The 20,758-nt window shown below is 66.1% G+C and overlaps 1 protein-coding gene across 1 annotated transcript; it reads left to right on the top strand.

The window, feature by feature from the left end:
* Positions 1-1,380: 1,380 nt before the first annotated feature.
* On the top strand, positions 1,381-20,591 carry FER1L5 (fer-1 like family member 5). Its single transcript, XM_068421301.1, is given in 53 exon segments — positions 1,381-1,465; positions 1,695-1,750; positions 1,837-1,928; positions 2,011-2,119; positions 2,203-2,355; positions 2,434-2,562; positions 2,641-2,703; positions 2,781-2,831; positions 2,906-2,936; positions 3,007-3,122; positions 3,915-4,026; positions 4,161-4,219; positions 4,315-4,383; positions 4,497-4,540; positions 5,291-5,367; positions 5,459-5,547; positions 5,635-5,748; positions 6,581-6,758; positions 6,833-6,957; positions 7,041-7,132; positions 8,060-8,249; positions 8,339-8,494; positions 9,035-9,148; positions 9,231-9,394; positions 9,463-9,577; positions 9,658-9,760; positions 9,830-10,002; positions 10,681-10,857; positions 11,573-11,678; positions 11,778-11,855; positions 12,535-12,716; positions 12,869-12,949; positions 13,031-13,129; positions 13,848-13,997; positions 14,087-14,264; positions 14,826-14,851; positions 14,954-14,995; positions 15,075-15,221; positions 15,677-15,808; positions 15,889-16,020; positions 16,022-16,045; positions 16,128-16,219; positions 16,816-16,986; positions 17,640-17,788; positions 17,864-18,003; positions 18,691-18,779; positions 18,860-18,955; positions 19,040-19,181; positions 19,271-19,370; positions 19,508-19,740; positions 19,821-19,930; positions 20,005-20,152; positions 20,238-20,591. Coding segments are annotated over 53 exon segments (6,237 nt in total).
* Positions 20,592-20,758: the final 167 nt, after the last annotated feature.

Genomic DNA, 20,758 nt, shown 5'->3' with positions numbered 1-20,758 from the left:
ACGAGGACATGGGGACACGTGGACATGGGGATGTGGTGAAAGGGGGACATGGGGACACATGGACATGGGGACACACAGACGTGGGGGCACGTGGACATGGGGACGTAAGGAGACGTGGACATGGGGATGTGGTGATTAGGGGACATGGGGACACACGGACATGGGGATGTGGTGACACGAGGACATGGGGACACATGGATGTGGGGACATAGGGACGGAGAGGGACATGGGGACGCATGGACATGGGGCAGTACATGGAGACATGGGGACACATGGACATGGGGATGCGGTGACAGGGGGACATGGGGACGCATGGACATGGGGGTGCGGTGATGAGGGGACATGGGGACACGTGGACATGGGGACACACAGACATGGGGGCACGTGGATGTGAGGACATAGGGACAGACACGGGGACATGGGGACGCACGGACGTGGGGACACAGACATGGGGGTACATGGAGACATGGGGACATAGGGACCCACGGACATGGGGATGTGGTGACACGAGGACATGGGGACACATGGATGTGAGGACATAGGGACGGACACAGGGACTTGGGGACGCACGGACATGGGGACATAGACTTGGGGGGTACATAGAGACATGGGGACATGGGGACACATGGACATGGGGATGCGGTGACACAAGGACATGGGGACACGTGGACATGGGGATGTGGTGAAAGGGGGACATGGGGACACATGGACATGGGGACACACAGACGTGGGGGCACGTGGACATGGGGACGTAAGGAGACGTGGACATGGGGATGCGGTGACAGGGGGACACATGGACACATGGGTCAAGAGGACGCACAGCCACTGAGACAAACAGGTATGGGGACACATGGACACGGGGGCACGTGGATATGGGGACATAAGGAGACGTGGACATGGGGATGCGGTGACGTGGGGACACATGGACACACGGACATGAGGACACATGGACATAGGGACATAGGGACACATGGGTCAGGGGGACGCACAGCCACTGAGAGAAACAGGTATAGGGACACACGGACATGGGGACACAGGGACACACAGACATGGGGACACAGAGACACACAGACATGGGTACCTATGGGCACAATGCCACAGGGACACACGGGCATGGGGACACAGGGACAGCGTGACACACGGACATGGGTGCACATGGACACAGTGATACGGGAACATGGGGACACAGGGACATGGGGACACGGGGACACAGTGACACGGTGACACCCACCAAACCCATACCACCAGCAGCGTCCCTGCCCCGTCCCCTCCGTGGTGCCATTCTGGACACATCCCATTGCCATGGTGACGGCACCTTGGTGGCAGCACCTTGGTGACAGCACCTCAGTGACAGCACCTCAGTGGCCCAGGTTTATGGCCATGCTGTGGCTGCTGGTGGCCAGCGCCCACATCCCCTGGGCCACCGGCTCCGGGCCTGGGGTGCACGTGTCTGCCCACTTCCGAGGTACCGCTGGGGACAAGGGAGGGGACACCGTGGTGGCCATCCCCGTGGGACACGGTGGTGTCAGCCATCCTGGTGCACCAGGGTGGCATCCCCATGTCACGGGACGGTGCCGACCACACCTGGGGACAGCGCTGGCCGTCCCTGTGCGTGGGGACAGTGCCAGCTGTCCCCTTGCACCCCGATGTCCCCACCCCGATGTGCCACCACCCTCCGTCCCGTCTCCCCACAGGCGTCCCCAGGAGCACCCGGGTGGTGCCGGAGGAGCGCAGCCCCACCTGGAACGAGGTGAGGTGACCCCGGGGTGGCCCGCGGTGGCATGGGGACACTCAGGCCACCCCACCAACCTCTTGTCACCTCCCCTCCACCGCCAGACGCTGGCATGGCCACTGGGCACGCGTCCCCTGCACCCCACGGCCACCGTGACCCTGCGCCTGCAGCACTGGGGCCAGCCGGCGCCCCAGGGGTGAGTAGCACCCATGGGTGGGCACCCCAGGGGGGACCATCCCTGGCACAGCCACCCTCACTGCGTCCCCCTGTCCCCACAGGGACCTGGGTGCTGCCATGGTGTCACTGGACCAGTTGGTGACCAACCCCGGGCTGCCACTGGCCCTCAGCCACGTCCCGCTGCTGGACCCTCAGGGACAACCCACGGGGGTGAGCACCCACCCACGCGCCCACCCAGCAGCACCCCAGGGTGCCGCCGGGCACGGTCTGGGGTGCCACTTGTCCCTTCACAGTGCACCGTCACCCTCCGCTGCTCCTACGTCCCCCGTGGCACAGCCGGGGACACCGTGGTCCCCCTGCAAGGACAGGTGCCACCACCAACGGTGTCACCGGGGCCACCCCACCGCCCCGGCAAACCCCCGGCGGGGAGCAAAGAGGATTTCCAGGTACGGCACCCATGGGCACGGTGGCACCCGAGGGTGACATCCCATCTGGCTGCCACCGCGTCACCGCCTGTCCCATAGGTCCGCGTGAGGGTCATCGAGGGCCACCAGCTCCAGGGCAACGACATCAAGCCGGTGGTGACGGTCCTCATTGGCCAGCACCGCTTCAGGACCAGGATCCGCGTGGGGAACAACCCCTACTACAACGAGGTGACCCCAGGGAGGTGACACGGGGACCCGTCGGTGTCCCCTCGCCCCACCCTCCCCTCATTTTTACCCCTTTTTTAGGTGTTTTGCCAAGATTTCCACCAGACGCCCGCCCAGCTGGTGATGGAGCCCATCCACATCCAGGTCAGGGTGGGGGGGACCGGTGGCACCGGCGGGGACAGCGGGGTGGCCACTGACACCCTGTCCCCGTGCTGTCACAGGTGTTGGACTCACGGGCCATCCGCGCCGACGCCGTCATCGGCGTCTTCCAGGTGAGGATGGTGGCGGCTGGGGACCGAGGTGTCACCCGCCGCGGCCGCTCTCACCCCCTTTGCCATCCCCGCAGCTCGACGTCGGCACCGTCTACCACGCACCGGGTAGGTTGAGGTGACACCAGGGGGGGTGACACTGGGGTGACATCAGGGTGACACCGGGGTCTCCCACCAGGACGCTGCTTGAGCTGGAAGTGGCTGAGCCTTCAGGACCCCCAGCACCCCGACGCCGGCTCCCAGGGGTACCTCCGCGTCAGCCTGGCCGTGCTCTGCGCCGGCGAGCCCGTGCCGGTGAGTCCAGAGCCACAGAGTCAACCAGGTTGGAAGAGCCCTCTGGGATCATCGAGTCCAACCATTGCTCTGACACCACCATGGCAACTAGACCATGGCACTAAGTGCCATGTCCAGGCTTGTCTTAAACCCCTCCAGAGATGGTGACTCCACCGCCTCCCTGGGCAGCCCCTTCCAATGGCTAATGACCCTTGCTGACAAGAAATGCTTCCTAATGTCCAACCTGACCCTCCCCTGGCCAACCTTGACCCTACAACCTCCCTTCAGGTAGTTGTAGACTGCACTAAGGTCACCTCTGAGCCTCCTCTTCTCCAGGCTAAACACCCCCAGCTCCCTCAGTCGTTCCTCGGAGGTCAGACCCTCCAGACCCTTCACCAGCTTGGTCGCCCTCCTCTGCACTCGCTCCAGCACCTCAACATTGGCCTTCTTGGCCACCTGGGCACGCTGCTGGCTCCTGTACAGCCGGCTGTCCATCACCACCCCCAGGACTCTTTCTAACCACTCTTCCCCCAGCCCGTAGCGCTGCAGGGGGTTGTTGTGGCCCAAGTGTCAGACCCGGCCCTTGTTCTTGTTGAACCTCACGCCGTTGGTCTCGGCCCATCAATCCAACCTGTCCAGATCCCTCTGTAGGGCCTTCCTACCTTCCAGCAGGTCGACACTCCCACCCAGCTTGGGGTCATCTGCACATTCACTGAGGGTGCACTCAATCCCTACGTCTAGATCATTTATAAAGACATTGAGTCCCCGTCCCCTCACCCAACACCCCCATTTTTCCACCCCCCCATCTTGAAGGACCAAGAGGAGCCGGCAAAGGACGGGGACATCGAAGCCAACCTGCTGCACCTATCGCCGTGTGCTGCCACGCTCCAGCTCTGCGTGTACCACGCCGAGGACCTGCCACAGGGTGAGGGAGGGGTTTTTTGGGGTGCAAGGGGGGGGTGTAGATGTGGGGAACACCCCCCCCCCATAACACACACACACCCCTCCCCCCCACCTCTCCTTGCCCTGCAGAACCCCCTCGGCAATGTCTCCCCGCAGTCGGTGGCAAGAGGGGCTTTGTGGCGGCATCCGTGCGGGTCACCTTCGCCGGGAGGACGGTGGGTGCTGGGGAGGGTGGGTTGCGGGGGTCCCATCCTTCCTGGGGTGCTGGGTTTGGGTGGGGGGGGTGCTCATGTCTTTGCCCCCCCCCCAGCTCTGCACCAAGGTGATGCCCCGCGACGCCAACCCGGCGTGGAATGAGGTCTTCTACTTCCCGCTGAGGGTGAGGTGCCCCCCGCCCCGCACACGTCCTGCACCCCAAAGTGGGGGCACCCCTAAAATTGGGGGGGGCACCCCTATTTTAACACCCCCCACCCTATTTTTTGCTCTCCACAGCTGCCCCCCATATGTGACGAGATCCAACTGGCCATCCTCAGCGGGTGAGGAGAGGGGACACCCGGGTTTGGGGGATCCCCCCTCGTTTTTGGGGATCACCCCCATTTTTGGGAGACCCTCCCCCTTTTGAGGGACCCCCTTTCTTTTTTTGGGACCCCCCCCATTTGAGGAACCCCCCCATTTTTGGGGTTTCCCCCCTGTTTTTCAGAGACCCCCCCCGTTTTGGGGAACCTATCTCATTTTTGGGGATCCCCCCCGTTTTAGGGGCCCCCCTTTTTTTAGGATCCCACTCGTTTTAGGGGACACCCCCGATTTTGGGGACTCCACCCTATTTTTCAGAGACCCTCCCCATTTTGGGGGACCCCTCCGTTTTTGGGATCCCACTCGTTTTGGGGGACACCCCCTGTTTTTTGGGATCCAACTCGTTTTGGGGGACACCCCCGTTTTTGGGGATTCCCCCTGTTTTTGGGACACCCCCTGTTTTAGGGGACCCTCTCTCATTTTTGGGGACTCCCCCTGTTTTGGGGGACTGCCCCCATTTTTGGGGACTCCCTTGTTTCTCCGACACCCCCCTGTTTTTGGGGGAACCCCTTCTAATTTTGGGGGATCCCCACATTTTGGGAGACACCACCGTTTTGGGAGACCCCCATCTGCTTTTGAGGGACCCCCAGTTTTGGGGGATTCCCCCCTATTTTTGGGAACTCCCCCCCTTTTTGGGGACTCACCCCGTTTTGGGGGACCCCCCCCATTTTTGGGGGACCCCCCCTCACCCCTTTCACTCCCCCCACCGCCAGGTCCCGCAGCAGCAAGGTCCTGGGCACCGCCACCCTCCACCTCTCCCACATCTCCTCCGCCGGTGCTGAGCTCGAGGGTGAGCGGGGTCCACCCTCGGGTGGGTGGGGGGGTCCCCAGCACCCAGACCCCCCCCTTCCCCCTCACTGAACCCCCTCTCTTGCTCCCAGAGGGGACCCCCGGGTTCTTACCCTGCTTCGGACCCAGCTTCCTCCCCTTCTACGGACCCCGGCCGTATCCTTCCAGGACGCCCAGCACCGTGAGCGGGGTGGGGACAGCACCCATTTTTGGGGGGACACACAGGGACACCCCCCCACCCAGCCACCCGCTCCCCCTTATGTCACAGGGCACCATGGTGGCTTATCGGGGCCGGGTGCTGCTGGAGCTCAGCACCCTCATGAGGAGCCCGGATGGGTGCCAGCGAGACACCATCGCCCCCAAGGACGTCACGAGGGTGCAGGTGGGGACATGGGGACACACGGACATGGGGATGTGGTGGCACAGGGATATGGGGCCACATGGACATGGGGACATACAGACATGGGGACATGAGGACATAGGGACACGTGGGCATGGGGATGCGGTGACGTGGGGACACACACACATGGGGAAACACGGGGACATGGGGATGCGGTGACACAGAGGCATGGGGACATGTGGACATGAGGATGTAGTGACATGGGGACACACGGACACGGGGACACGTGGACATGGGGATGCAGTGACATGGGCACATGGGGACACATGGACATGGGGACACGTGGACATGGGGACATAGGGACACACAGACATGGGGATGCGGTGACGTGGGGACACACAGACACGGGGACACATGGACATGGGGATGTGGTGACACGGGGACATGGGGACACAGACATGGGGGGTACACAGAGATGTGGGGACATGGGGACACATGGACATGGGGATGCAGTGACACAGGGACATGGGGATACAGACATGGGGACACAGGGACATGGAGATGTGACACAGGGACATGGGGACACAGACATGGGGACACATGGACATGGAGATGTGGGGACAGGTACATGGGGACACAGACATGGGGACATAGGGACACATGGACATGGGGTTGCAGTGACACAGGGACACACGGACATGGGGACACCTGGACATGGGGATACACGGACATGGGGACATAGGGACACCTGGACAGGGGGATGTGGTGACACAGGGGCACCAGGACATGGTGCAATGTCACCCTCAGGCTCTTTTTTTAATTTTTTAAGCCCCATTTGCCCATTTTGGGGACAATGTCACCATTTTTCCCGCAGTGCCTCCTGCCGCGCCACCGCTTCGGGCTCTGCGGGGTCTTTTATTCGGCCACCATGGTGCCAGCGGGCCCCGAGCTCCTGCGCTTCGAGCTCAGCCTGGGCCACTACGGGGACACGGGCGATGTCACCTGCAAGCCCACCTCCTCCGTCACCCCGCACGCTTGTCCCCTCTTCGACGGTGAGCGGGGTGGCGGGGTGGGGACAGGGACACGAGGGTGGCCCCGTGGGATGCTCAGTGGCCCCTGGGTACAGGTAACCGCTACCACTACCTGCCGTGGTACGGTGACAAGCCGGTGGCCGCTGTCACCTCGTCCTGGGAAGACGCCAGTCACCGTTGGGATGCCCTAAACCTCCTACGTAGCATGTGCCGGCGGCTGGTGAGCACCCATGGGTGACGCGGTGGGGGGTGGCGTGGGGTGGGGGTGTCACTGGTCGGGATGGTTTGGGGACATCGTTGTAGGAGAAGAACGTGGCGAAGCTGCGGGGAGCCCGTGGGGACGCCCGAGGGGACGTGGGCAGGAGGCTGCTGCGGCAGCTGGTGCGGGACTGCAGGTGAGCGGGGTGGGGGGGCAAAGGGGTGGGTGCTGGGGGGGACCCCTGGGCCTGGTGAGCTGATGGGGGGGAATGGGGGATTTGAGGAGGAAATGGGGTATTGGGGGGAATGGGGGCATTGGGGGGTAAATGGGGTGTTGGGGGTCAGTGGGGTGTTGGGGGGAGTGGGGGTATTGGGGTAATGGGGGTATTTGGGGGGAATGGGGGTATTTGGGGGTAAATGGGGTATTGGGGGGAATGGGGGCATTGGGGGATAAAAGGGGTGTTGGGGGTGAGTGGGGTGTTGGGGGGAGTGGGGGCATTTGGGGGGGAATGGGGTATGTGGGGGGTAAATGGGGTGTTGGGGGGAATGGGGGTATTTGTGGGGGAATGGGGTACTGGGGGGAGGGGGTATTTGGGGGGAATGGGGGTATTTGGGGGTAAATGGGGTATTTGGGGGGAATGGGGGTACTTGGGGGGAATGGGGTATTTGGGGGGAATGGGGTATTTGGGGGGAAAGCAGGATATTTGGGAGGGGAAATGGGGTATTTCAGGGGAAAATGGGATGATTTGGGGGGGGAATGGGGTATTTGGGAGGGAAATGGGGCATTTGGGAGGGAAATGGGGCATTTGGGGGGAAATGGGGTATTTGGAGGGGAAAAGGGGACAATTGAGGGGAAAATGAGGAATTTTAGAGGACAATGGGACATTTGGGGTGAAAATGGGACTATTGGGAGGGAATGAAACATTTGGGGGGGGAATGGGGCAATTGGGGTCAAAATGGGGCATTTTAGGGGCAATAGGACATTTTGGGGGATAAACTGTGTTTTGTGGGGGAAATGGGGTATTGGGGGGGGGAACGGGGAATTTGGGGGGGGAACAAAGCATTTTGGGGGGAAAGTGGGGCATTTTGGGGGAAATGGGGCATTTTGGGAGGGGTGCTTGCAGGAGGGCGCTGCCCTTGCTGGAGGCGCAGCCCACCCCGACGCCGCTGGACGCCCACCTGCGGGCCGCCCGCCTGCACCTCCTGCGGCACGTGGTGGCCATGGTGGCGGCCGTGGCCCCCAAGGGCAGCTGGGACACGCTGCTGCCGGTGGCCGAGGGCTGGCTGGGCCGTGTCACCGCGCTGGCCGTGGAGGTGAGGAGCAGGGCTCCGGGGGGGTCATCGCTGTGGTGAGTTGTGGCCGGTCTCAGCCCGCTGGTCTCTCTCTCTCTCTGTCCCCGCAGCCGCAGGCCGGTGTCCCCGACGTGCTGCTGTGGCTGTTGCGGGGGGAGCGGCGGGTGGCCTGTGCCCGTGTCCCCGCCACCGACCTCATGTTCTCCCGGAGTGGCTCCAGAGCCTGCGGCAGGTTCTGCGGCCGCATCCAGACCCTCTTCCTGCTGGTAGGCACCTGCGTCCCCTCCGTGTCCCCTCCGTGTCCCCTCTGTGTCCCATCCATGAACAATTCACATCCCCCCCAAGTCCCCTCCACATCCCCTCTGTGTCCCCTCCATAACCCCTCCATATCCCCTCCATGTCCCCTTTGTGTCCCCTCTGTAACTCCTCCATGTCCCCATCATGTCCCCTCCACATCCCCTCCGTGTCCCTCCATGTCTGCTCCACACCCCTCCCATGTCCCCTCTGTGTCCCCACCATGTCCCCTCCATATCCCCTCCACATTCCCTCCATGTCACTCCTAGACCTTCTCCATGTCCCCTCCATATCCCCCTCCATATCCCCCCCGTGTCCCCCCCATGTCCCCCTCCATATCCCCACCATATCCCCTCCATGTCCCCCTCCAAGTCCCCTCCCATGTCCCCTCCATGTCCCCTCCATGTCCCCTCCATTTCCCCCCCATATCCCCTCCATATCCCCACCATATCCCCTCCATGTCCCCCCCCATGTCCCCCCCACCCCACACCCACCCACGCTGCGGGGCGCAGGGCTCCGGGGACGCCCGTGCCCAGCTCCGGCTCCGGCTCTGGCTGGGCCGCGTGGCCGACAGCGGGTACCTGCGGCGGCACCTCGAGGGCACCCTGCGCGTCTACGCCGAGACGGTGAGCCCTGGAGCTGGGGACGGGGACACCCCAGGGTGCCCCTGAGCCCCCCTCGACCCTTTATGTCCCCTCCCCACCCCAGTATGAGAACCAGACCAAGCGCCTGGGCACGTGGAGTCCCCCGGTGCTCCTGGGGTGCCCAGGCTTCTCCGACGGCGCGGGCAAAGCCACGCTCCCCTGCCACAAGATCCGACCACCGAAGGGCTGGTGCTGGGACGGACCCTGGACCGTGGAGCCCCAGCGGCGGTGAGTGCCACGGGGCAGGCGGTGACACCCTTGGGGACCTCAAGGGTGACACCACCATCGTCCCCAAGGCTGCTGCTGGACACGGAGACCAACGTGGGCGAGGTGCTGGAGGACGTGTACGAGAACGAGAGCCGGCGGCTCGACGGGGAGTGGGGACCGGCCGCCGTGGCCAGCACCGACGCCGTGAGCAGGGGACGGCATGGGGGGGACGTTGGGGAGGTGACACGAGCGCGTCAGGGCTCAGCTCTCGCTTGGTTTGGCAGAGCGGCGTGGCGGTGCCACCCAAGGAGGAGGTGGCGTGTCCCCAAGGTTGGCACGTCACCGACGGCTGGCGGGTGGACGAGACAGGGGCCGTGGATGAGGCCGGTGAGTGGGTGTCCCCACCGGGTACCCCGTGGGTGCGTGGCGGGGGGGGTGACACCTTGGGTGCCGCAGGTTGGGAGTACGGGGCGAGCGCGGCCCCCGGCACCCCCCCGCCGGCGTGGCACGCCACCGAGAAGACCTACCACACGCACCGGCGCCGGCGCTGGCTGCGCACCCGCCACAGGGACCCCAGTGAAGAGGGGCAGGAGCAGGACATGGCCACCTTCCTCCAGCTGGCTGGGGAGGTGGGGAGGGGTGACAGGGATGAGGGTGGCAGGATGGGGGTGGCAGGGATGGAGGTGGCAGGGATGGGGTGAAAAGGATGGGGGTGGCAGGGACAGGGTGACATGGGTGGCAGGGATGGGGTGACAGGAATTGGGGTGGCAGGGATGGGGCGGCAGGGATGGGGTGAAAGGGACGGGGTGGCAGGGGTGGGGTGGCAGGGATGGAGGTGGCAGGGACAGGGGTGACTGGGATGGGGGTGGCAGGATGGGGATGGTAGTGATGGGGACAGTAGGGATGGGGTGGCATGGATAGGATGGCAGGGATGGGGTGACAGGGACAAGGGTGGCAGGATGAGGGTGGCAGGGATGGGGACAGTAAGGATGGGGCGGCAGGGATGGAGGTGGCAGGGACAGGGGCGACAGGGATGGGGTGGAAAGGGTGATGGGTGGCAGGGATGGGATGACAGAAATTGGGGTGACAGGGATGGGGTGGCAGGGACGGGGTGGCAGGGACAGGGTGGCTGGGACAGGGGTGGCAGGGATGGGATTGCAGGGCTGGGGGTGGCAGGATGTGGTGGCAGGGACAGGGTGGCAGGGACAGGACTCAGCCCACCAGTGCCCTGGTGTGAGCAGCCCTGTCCATCCCTTGTGCCACCCCACGCTGTCCCCTGCCCCGCTGTCCCCTCTGTGTCCCCACAGCAGCGTCCCGAGGAGGCGACAGCGGCCAAGGCCTGGGAGTACGGGTCCTTCTGGGGCTCCCGCTTCCACCTGCAGCCCCGGGCGGGCGACATGTGCCGGCGGCGGTGCTGGCAGCGGGGCATGGTGCCCGCGCAGCCCCCGCCTGTGGCACCCTTCTTCCTCCTGGAGGGCTCCCAGGTAGGAGGGTGGGGGGTGGGATGGAGGGAGGGTGGTGGGGAGGGATGGGGAGATAGAGGGAGGGTGGTGGGGAGGGATGGATTGGGACATGGAAGGAGGGAGGGATGGAGGAAGGGAGATGGAGGGATGGAGAGAGGGATGGAGGAATGGAGGGATGGATGGGGAGATGGAGAGGTGAAGGGAGGGAGGGAGGGAGATGAAGGGATGGGGAGATGGATGGATGGAAGGAGGGATGGGGAGATGGAGGGAGGGATGGAAGGAGATGGAGGGACAGAGGGATGGAGGGATGGGATGGGGAGATGGAGGGATGGAGGGAGGGTGGTGGGGAGGGATGGATGGTGAGATGGAAGGAGGAAGGGATGGAGGGAGGGATGGGGAGATGGGATGGGGAGAGGGGGAGATGGAGGGAGGGATGGGGAGATGGAGGGGTGGGATGGGGAGATGAAGGGGTGGAGGGAGGGGGATGGAGGGGATGATGGAGGGATGGGGAGATGAAGGGATGGGATGGGGGAATGGATGGGGAGATGGAGAGATGGAGGGAGGGGGAGATGGAGCGAGATGTAGGGGTGGAGAGATGGAGGGATGGAAGTAGAGGGAGGGATGGGGAGCAGGAGGGGTGCTGGGGAAGTTGGCCATGGGCCAGTGGGCTGCAGGGTGGGAGCCCAGCAGGGCCAAGGGGACCCCCCACCCCACAGCCCACCCCACCCCACCGCAGGGCGCCGAGGACGCGGGCAAGGAGGACCTGGCCAAGCGGCAGGCGGGGGGCTCGACCCGGCCACCCCCCCAGCAGCCCCTGCCCTTCATCCTCTGCACCTTCCAGGGTGAGCCCCGGGGGCATGCGGCGGGGCGGGGGGACAGGGACAGGGACAGAGCTGGGGGGTGGTCCCGGTGCCCCCTGCCAGCCCCCTCCTCTCCCGCAGAGTCCAACTACTTCCAGCTCCGCTGCTACATCTTCCAGGCGCTGGAGCTGCGACCCTGCTGCGCCAAGGCCACCGCAGGTGGGACCCCCCGGCCCCTGAGCCCCCCGGAGTGTCCCAGCCATGAACCCTTCACATCCCCCCCATGTCCCCTCCACATGCCCTCTGTGTCCCCTTCATGTCCCCTCACTTCCCCTCCATGTCCCATCTGTGTCTGCTCCGTGTCCCCTTTGTGTCCCCTCTGTAACTCCTCCATGTCCCCTCCATATCCCCTCCATATCCCCTCCATGTCCCCATCATGTTCCCTCCATGTCCCCTCCACATCTCCTCCATGTCCCCTCTATTTCCCCCCCATGTCCCCTCCATGTCCCCCCTCCATGTCCCCCCCATGTCCCCCCCATGTCCCCCCCATATCCCCTCCATCTCCCCTCCATGTCCCCTCCATATCCCCTCCATGTCCCCCCCATGTCCCCTCCATGTCCCCCCCATATCCCCTCCATCTCCCCTCCATGTCCCCCCCATGTCCCCCCCATGTCCCCCCCATATCCCCTCCATCTCCCCTCCATGTCCCCTCCATATCCCCTCCATGTCCCCCCCATGTCCCCTCCATGTCCCCCCCATATCCCCTCCATCTCCCCTCCATGTCCCCCCCATGTCCCCCCCATGTCCCCCCCATGTCCCCTCCATGTCCCCCCATATCCCCCCCATGTCCCCCCCATGTCCCCCCACCCCGAGGCACTGACACACCGCTCTCACCCAGACCCCGTCGCCCACGTCTCCTTCGCCTACGTCAGCCAGCGCACGCGGGTGCTGCCCGGCACCCTGGACCCCCTCTGGGACCAGACGCTGCTCTTTCACCGGGTGCTGCTCTACGGGGACCCCCGGGGGGTCCGGGACGAGCCCCCCGTCGTCGTGGTGGAGGTCTTCGACCAGGACAGAGGGGTACAGCACCCATGGGTGGGGGGGGAGCACCCATGGGTGGGGGGGAGGACCCGCACCCAAGCGATGCCTTGCAGGGTGCCGGTGGCTTCCTGGGGAGGTGCGTGTGCTCCCCAGACGTTTGGCTGGACGTGGGGCGCCGGTGGCCACCCCAGCTTCAACGTTACCCCCTGCGGGGGCCGTGGGGGGCGGCCGGGGAGCTGCTGGCGGCCTTCGAGCTGCTGCACGACGCCGAGGTGAGGGGCTGGGGGCAGGGGGGGCACGGGGAGCGCCCCTGGGGTGCCATTGTCATCGTGGTGTCCCCTCCGCCCCGGCAGGACGGGTCCCTGGCGCAGGTCAGCACCCCGCCGTGGAGGCAGGGGGTCTTCAGCGTCCCCCTGAGCATCCGGCCCCTCCTGCGGCTGGTGGCACTGGAGGTGAGAGCGGGGGACCCCGGGGGGGGACACGGGGACAAGGACAGGGATGGGATGGGGACAGGGATGGGGCAGGGATGGGGACAAGGAAGAAGGTGGATTGGGGACAAGGTCTGAGATGGAGATTGGGAGGGGAAGAGGCTGGGGACAGGGATGGGGACAAGGACAGGGAGAGGGATGGGGACAGGGACAGGGAGAGGGATGGGGACAGGGAGAGGGAAGGGGACAGGGGTGGCTGGGGACAGGGACAGGGATTGGAACAGGGATGAAGACAGGATGGACAAGGTCTGGGTGGGGACAGGGACAAGGATGGGGTGGGGAAAGGGATGGGGACAGGGATAGGACAGGGATAGGACAGGGACGGGGACAGGAATGGGGACAGGGATGGGATGGGGACAGTGATAGGACAGGGATGGGGACAAGGATGAAGGTGGATTGGGGACGAGGACTGGGACAGAGATTGGGAGGGGAACAGGCTGGGGACAGGGATGGGGACAGGGATGAAGGAGGGGATGGAGATGGGATGGGGACAAGGACAGGGACGGAGATGGGGACAGGGACAGAGGGACACAGGCAAGATGAGGACAGGGTGGGGTTGGAGATGGCGACAGGGACAGGGATGAGCACCTTCAGCACCCCCCCGGGCACCCATCCTGCTCGAGGTGACCCCTGGGCACCCAGGGCACTCCGGGGGGGGTGACAGGCGCTGGGTGCCCCGCAGGTGCTGGCGTGGGGGCTGCGGGGGCTGCGGGGGGCCGTGCGGGCGCCCAGCCTGGAGGTGCAGTGCGGGGGCCGGACGCTGCGCACCCCCCCCATCGCCCACCTCGCCACCAACCCCAACTTCCCCATCAACACCTTCCTGCTGCCGCTGGTGAGACTGGGGGGGGTAAGGGGAGGGGGGGGCAGCCCACCCATGGGTGCTGCCGCCAGCACCCCGGGTGACACACGGCTCGGCCCCAGCTGCTGCCGGCGGCGGAGGAGTACGTGCCCCCCATCCGGCTGCGGGTGCTGGACACGCGGGACTTCGGGTACTGGCCCGAGGTGGGCCAGGCCTGCGTGCGGGGGCTGCGGCGGTTCTGCTGCCGGCCCCCCCGCCAGGAGCAGCCCCCCAGACCCAGGACCCCCCCGCCTGCCGCCGGTACGAGCCCTCCTACCCCCTGCCCCATCCCTGCCCCATCCCTGCTACCCCCTGCCCATCCCTCGTACCTCTTGATCCATCTCTGCCCCATCCCTGGTACCCCCTGCCCATCCCTGCCCCATCCTTGATACCTTCTGCCCCATCCTTGCCTGTTCCTGCCCCATCCCTGGTACCCCCTGCCCCAGCCCTGCCCCATACCTGGCACCTCCTGCCCCATCCCCGCTACCCCCTGCCCCATCTCTGCCCCATCCCTGATACCCTCTGCCCCATCCCTGGCACCCTCTGCCCCATCCCTGGTACCCCCTGCCCCATTCCTGCCCCATTCCTGCCCCATCCCTGCCCCTGCCCCATCCCTGGTACCCCCTGTCCCACCTCTGCCCCATCTCTGCCCGTCCCTGCCACCTCCTGCCCCATCCCTGGACCCCCTGCCCCATTCCTGCCCCATCCCTGGTACTCCCTGCCCCATCCCTGCCCCTGCCCCAACCCTGCCCCAACCCTGCCCCATCCTGCCCCGTCCCTGCCCACCTCGGGACACTTTACTTGCCCCTCTCCTCCCCGCAGCCGCTCCCCGGAGCAGACTAGCTTGGGTAAGTCCCCCGCACCCTCAGCACCCCCCTCAGCACTGCCGGCCGCCGGCGTGCCCGGCCCCGTGCCTCAGTTTCCCCAACAGTCTCCTTTGCTCCCTGCAGCTACTGCCCTGGATCATCCTCAGGAAGAGGGCTGTGGACAAGGTGGGCACAGGAACGGGGCCACCGGGGCCATCAAGGCCACCAGGGCCACCTGTCCCCACCTCACCCTGCTCCCCATCAGGCTGCGGAGGAGAAGGAGGAGGAGGAGGAGGAGGAGGAGGAGGAGGAGGATGAAGATGAGGAGGACGACGACTGGTGGAGCAAATTCTACGCGGCCATGGGGGACAAGGCAAAGAGCCGGCGGGGGACAAACAGGGACAGACTGAAGGTGAGACGGAGCCTGGGACATGGAGCAGGGGACAGGGGACATGGGTGGGGACGGGGACAGGAGCAGGGATGGGACAGGATGGGGACATGAATGGGGCTGAAGATGGGATGGGGACAAGGGGATGGGGACAAGGGGATGGGGACAAGGATGGGGCTGAAGATGGGATGGGGACAAGGGGATGGGGCTGAAGGTGGGATGGGGACAAGGATGGGGTTGGAGATGGGATGGGGACAAGGATGGGGCTGAAGGTGGGATGGGGACAAGGTGATGGGGCTGAAGATGGGATGGGGACAAGGGGATGGGGACAAGGGGATGGGGACAAGGATGGGGCTGAAGATGGGATGGGGACAAGGATGAAGATGGGGACAGGGATGGGGAGAAGCACCGAGCTGGGGAAGGGGACAGGAACGGGGCCGGGAATGGGGACAAGGACGAGGACGGGGACACCTCCCCAGATCTACAGCTGCGAGCTGGAGGCGGTGCCCGAGTTCGAGGGGCTGCAGGATTTCTGCCAGACCTTCCCTCTCTACCGGCCGGGGGTTCACCCCGTGGCGGGGGACAACCCCGTGCCCATGGGCGAGTTCAAGGTGGGTGAGAGCCCCATGGGACCCACCCCCGGAGCCGGGGCGGGGGCACCCCGGGGTGCACGGCCGGGCGGCTCTCGCAGGGGCTCTTCTGTATCTACCCCCTGCCCGAGGACCCCGGCGCGTCCCCGCCGCCGCGGCACTTCCAGGAGCTGCCCCCCAGCCAACCCCAAAAGTGCCTCGTGAGGGTCTACATCGTCCGGGCCTTCGACCTGCCCCCCCCGCGACAGGAACGGGCTGGTAAGGCCACCCATGGGTGCTGGGCACCCCTGTCCTCTCCCCCCGCCCCATGCCACCCTGACGGTCCCCTCCCTGCTGCCAGTGTGACCCCTACATCCGTGTCTCGCTGGGGACGAACACGCTGGGCCAGCGGGACCAGTACGTGCCCAACACCCTGGAGCCCGTTTTCGGCAGGTAATGCCAGGGCGGGTGGCCCCGGTGGCACTGTCACCCCTGGGTGGCACCAGGCTGGGGGGGCTGGCACTGAGAGGAGGCGCCCAGGGGGTTGGTGGGGCCCCGTTCCCCACGTCAGCAAGTCCCCATGCCAACCTGTCCCTGTGCCACCACGTCCTTATGCCACTGGGTCACCATGCCACTGGATCCGCCATGTCACCAGGGCCCCATGCCTTGTGCTAGAGGGTCCCTGTGCCACCAGGTCCCCCTTCTCCATGACAGCAGGTCCCTGTGCCACCATGTCCCCATTCCCCATGCTGGAGGGTCCCTGTGCCACCAGATGCCCCATTTCCCATGCCACCATGTCCCCATGCCATCAGGTTCCCCATTCCCCATGCCACCAGGTGCCCCATTCCTCATGCCACCATGTCCCCGTGCCACCAGGTGCCCCATTCCCCACGCTGGTGGGTCCCCATGCCACCAGGTGCCCCATTTCCCATGCCACCAAGCCCCCGTGCCAGCAGCTCCTCACACCTACGGGTCCCCACTCCCCGTGCCAGTGGGTGCCAGCCCCCCCGCCGGCGTGCCCCCGGGGCTGATGGCACCCACGCTGCCAGGCTGTTCGAGCTGACGGGCACCATCCCACTGGAGAAGGACCTGCGGATCTCGCTGGTGGACTATGACCTGGTGCCACCCGACCAGGAGATCGGCACCACCACCATCGACCTGGAGAACCGCCTGCTCTCCCGCTTCCGCGCCCACTGCGGGCTGCCCACCCTCTACCGCATGTGGGTGCCGCCCTCCTTGGGGGGCTGGGGGCATCGGGGTGCAGGGTCCTGAGCCCAGGAGTGGGCACGGGGATGGGGATGAGATGGGGACAGGGGTGGGCACAGGGTGGTGGGCACAGGGTGATGGGGAGGGAGAGGGCACAGGGGTGGGCACAGGGGGATGGGGATGGGCATGGGAACAGGGGTGGCACAGAGTGATGGGCACCAGATGGGGACAGGGGGATAGGGTGGGCATAGGGTGATGGGGACATGATAGGGACAGAAATGGGGACAGGAATGGGCACAGGGGGATGGGGATGGGCACAAGGGGATGGGGAGGGAGAGGGCACAAGTGTGGGCACAAGGAGGTGGGGATAGGGTGGGCATAGGAGGACGGGGAGGGAGAGGGCATGGGGGAATGGGGATGACACAGGGGGACGGGGACAGGATGGGGACAGGGATGGGCACAGGGGAACAGGGGTGGCACAGAGCGATGGGCACCAGATGGGGACAGGGCTGGGGACAGGGTTGGGCACACGGAGATGGGGATAGGGTGGGCACAGGGGGATGGGGTGGGCACAGGGACAGGCACAGGGTGACGGGGGCGATGGCCAGGGAGGGGACACCCAGGAGGGGTGACGCCGCCACCCCCAGCCCACCCGCTGTCCCCGCAGCACTGGCCCTGGGTGCTGGAGGGACCAGGTGCCCCCCAGCCAGGCCCTGGAGCACTTTGCCCGCGCCCGGGGGCTGCCAGCCCCCGAGTTCAGCGCCGATGGCACCGCCGTCACCTTCGGGGACCAAACCTTCCTCCTCGGCCACTTCGGTAGGTGGGGGTCTGGGTGGGGGCGCGGGGGGGACCCCAATCCTGTCCCCTGGGTGCGAGGGTCTGGCCTTGCAGAGAGGGGCCCCCCCACGCACCAGCACCCCGGGCCACCCCGCGAGCGCCTGGCCCTGCACGTGCTGCACGCCTGTCACCTCGTCCCCGAGCACCTCGAGACCCGCACCCTCTACATCAGCACCCAGCCCGGGCTGGAGCAGGTGGGGCTGGGGCACCCTGCGGTGGGGGGGGGACAGGGAGAGGGTGATGGAGACCCTGGGGGGACAGGGATGTGGCCAGGGAGGGACCTCAGGGGGACACTGGGTATCAGGGGATGCCAGGGGACAGCAGGGGTGACAGGGAGCCCAGGGGTGGGTGATGGGGACCTTGGGGTGTAGGGGATGCCAGGGGGATGCCAGGGACCCCAGGGTGACAAGGACTTCGGGGTATAAGGGGATGCCAGGGACCTTGGGGTGACAGGGACCCCAAGGGTGGGTGATGGGGACCTCAGGGTGATGGGGACTCCAGGACAGGGAGGGATGATGGGGGGGGTGATGGAGACTCAACTGGGACCCTGGGGTGACAAGGACAGCAGGATGATGAGGACATGGCCAGGGAGGGACGCTGGGGCGATGGGGACCCTGTGGTGATGGGGACCCCAGGGCAGGGAGGGACACAGGGGACCCTGGGGTGACAGGGAACCTGGGGGTGGGTGACGGGGACCCTGGGGTGACAAGGGTGGATGCTGGGGGGGTAACGGGGACCCTGCAGTGACGGGGACCCCACGGCAGGGAGAGATGCTGGGGCAGGGGGTGATGGGGTCCCAGGGGTGATGGGGACACACAGGGACAGGGGAGGACGCTGGCAGGGGGACGGAGGGACACCATTCTCAGCGTCCCACCGCGCAGGGCAAGGTGCAGATGTGGGTGGACATCTTCCCCACCAGCCTCGGGCCCCCCGGCCCCCCCGTGGACATCACCCCCCGCAAGCCCCAGAGGTGAGCACCCAGCCGGACCCCAGGGGTGGGACGGGGACACCCCAAGGGAGAAGGTGCCACGTCCTTGTCCCCTCCCCGAGGTACGAGCTGCGCTGCGTGGTGTGGAACACGCAGGACGTGGACCTGAGGGACGTCAACCTGGCGGGGCAGCGGATGAGTGACATCTACGTCACCGGGTGAGCCGAGACCCCGGGGGAGGTGACAGCGGGGTTGGGGACAAGGGTGATGGCAGCATCCCCTCCATCCTGGTGGCACCACAGGTGGCTGGACGGGCTGGAAGAGCAGCGGCAGAGGACGGACGTGCACTATCGCTCGCTGCAAGGCGACGGCAGCTTCAACTGGCGTTTCGTCTTCTCCTTCGAGTACCTGGCGGCCGAGCAGCTCTGCATCCTGCCCCGCAAGGCGAGGGGCACCCTGGGCTGGGGGGTGCTGGGGTGGGGACAGAGGGGACAAGCGTGACACCTCCCTTTTCCCCCTCCTCACCACTGCAGGAACATTTCTGGAGCCTGGATGAGACGGTGCTGAAGGTGCCCCCCAAGCTCATCCTCCAAGTGTGGGACAACGACAAGTTTTCGGCGGATGATTTTTTGGGTGAGACCCCCAGTGTCACCTGGCAGGGTGGGGGACACCCCCAGGGGACACCCAGGGGTGACGGGGAGCACCCAGGGGTGACAGGGAGCACCCACCAGTAATGGGAAGCTGCCCCCACCTTGTTTTTCTCCCCGCAGGTGTCCTGGAGCTGGAGCTCACCAGGCTGCCCCGGCCAGCCCAGTGCCCCCAGGACTGCACCCCAATGCTCCAGGGGACCCCCCGAAGCCCCTGCCCCTGGCTCTGCCCCTGTCCCTGCTCCTGGTCCTGGCAGGGGACGCGGGTCCCCTCCCGCCTCTCCCTTTTTCGGCAGAGACAGGCAAGGGGGTGGTGGCCCTGCACGGTGCAGGAGGGCGGCAAGCGGCGCCTCTCGGTAGGTCGCGGGGGGACACGGGGATAGTGGGGGACAGGGACACTGTGGGGGGACACATCGTGCACCCCGTGTCCCCCCAGGGTAAGCTGGAGCTGAGCCTGGAGGTGCTGACAGCGAAGGAGGCGGAAGAGCGGCCGGCAGGGAAGGGCCGGGAGGAGCCCAACATGTACCCGACGCTCCCACCCCCTGTGTGAGTCCCCGGGGTGCACAGGGGGGGTGACAGGGAGGGGGACACGGGGTGTCTGAGCCGGGTGTCACCCGCAGGAGGCCGGAGTGGTCGTTCCTGTGGCTGCAGGCACCGCTGCGGGGGCTGCACTACGGGCTCTGGAGGCAACACCGCGGCCGCATCAGCCTGGCGCTGGCCTTGTTCCTGCTCATCGCCCTGGTCCTCGCCTTCCTCTACGCCGCCCCGGTGAGCGCGGGGGGACACGTGTCCCCAAATCCCCCCTCAATGGCTGCGCAGCCCCCCCTGAGCTCCCTTCTCTCCCTCCTCGCAGGGTTACTTGGCCATGAAGCTCATCAACCCCATCCAGAACTTGCACTTCGGTGGGGGCGAGCGGCCAGCAGCGGGCAAACCCGGGGGCGAGGGGCCAGCAGCGGGCAAACCCGGGGGCGAGGGGCCAGCAGCGGGCAAACCTGGGCATGAGCGGCCGGCAGCGGGCAAACCCGGGGGCGAGCGGCTGGCAGCAGGCAAACCTGGGCACGAGCGGCCAGCAGCGGGCAAACCCGGGGGCGAGCGGCCGGCAGCGGGCAAACCCAGGGGCGAGCGGCCAGCAGCGGGCAAACCCGGGGGCAAGGGGCTAGCAGCGGGCAAACCCGGGGGCAAGGGGCCGGCAGCGGGCAAACCCTGATGTGGCACCCGAGGGGAGGCCACCCCTCCATGTCACCTCTTTAATAAAGCCATCAAAGCATCGTCCCCAACGCTGTGGGGTGGGGGCTGCAAAGGAGCTGCTCTGTTTTGGGGAGCCCCCCTGACATGACCCCCCCGACTGGCTCTGGCACTCGATGGCATCGGTGC

This window comes from Nyctibius grandis, chromosome 33, assembly GCF_013368605.1.
Source record: "Nyctibius grandis isolate bNycGra1 chromosome 33, bNycGra1.pri, whole genome shotgun sequence".
NCBI lineage: Eukaryota > Metazoa > Chordata > Aves > Nyctibiiformes > Nyctibiidae > Nyctibius > Nyctibius grandis.
Note: the sequence above shows the minus strand (reverse complement) of the source record. Positions and strands in the feature narration are given on the sequence as shown.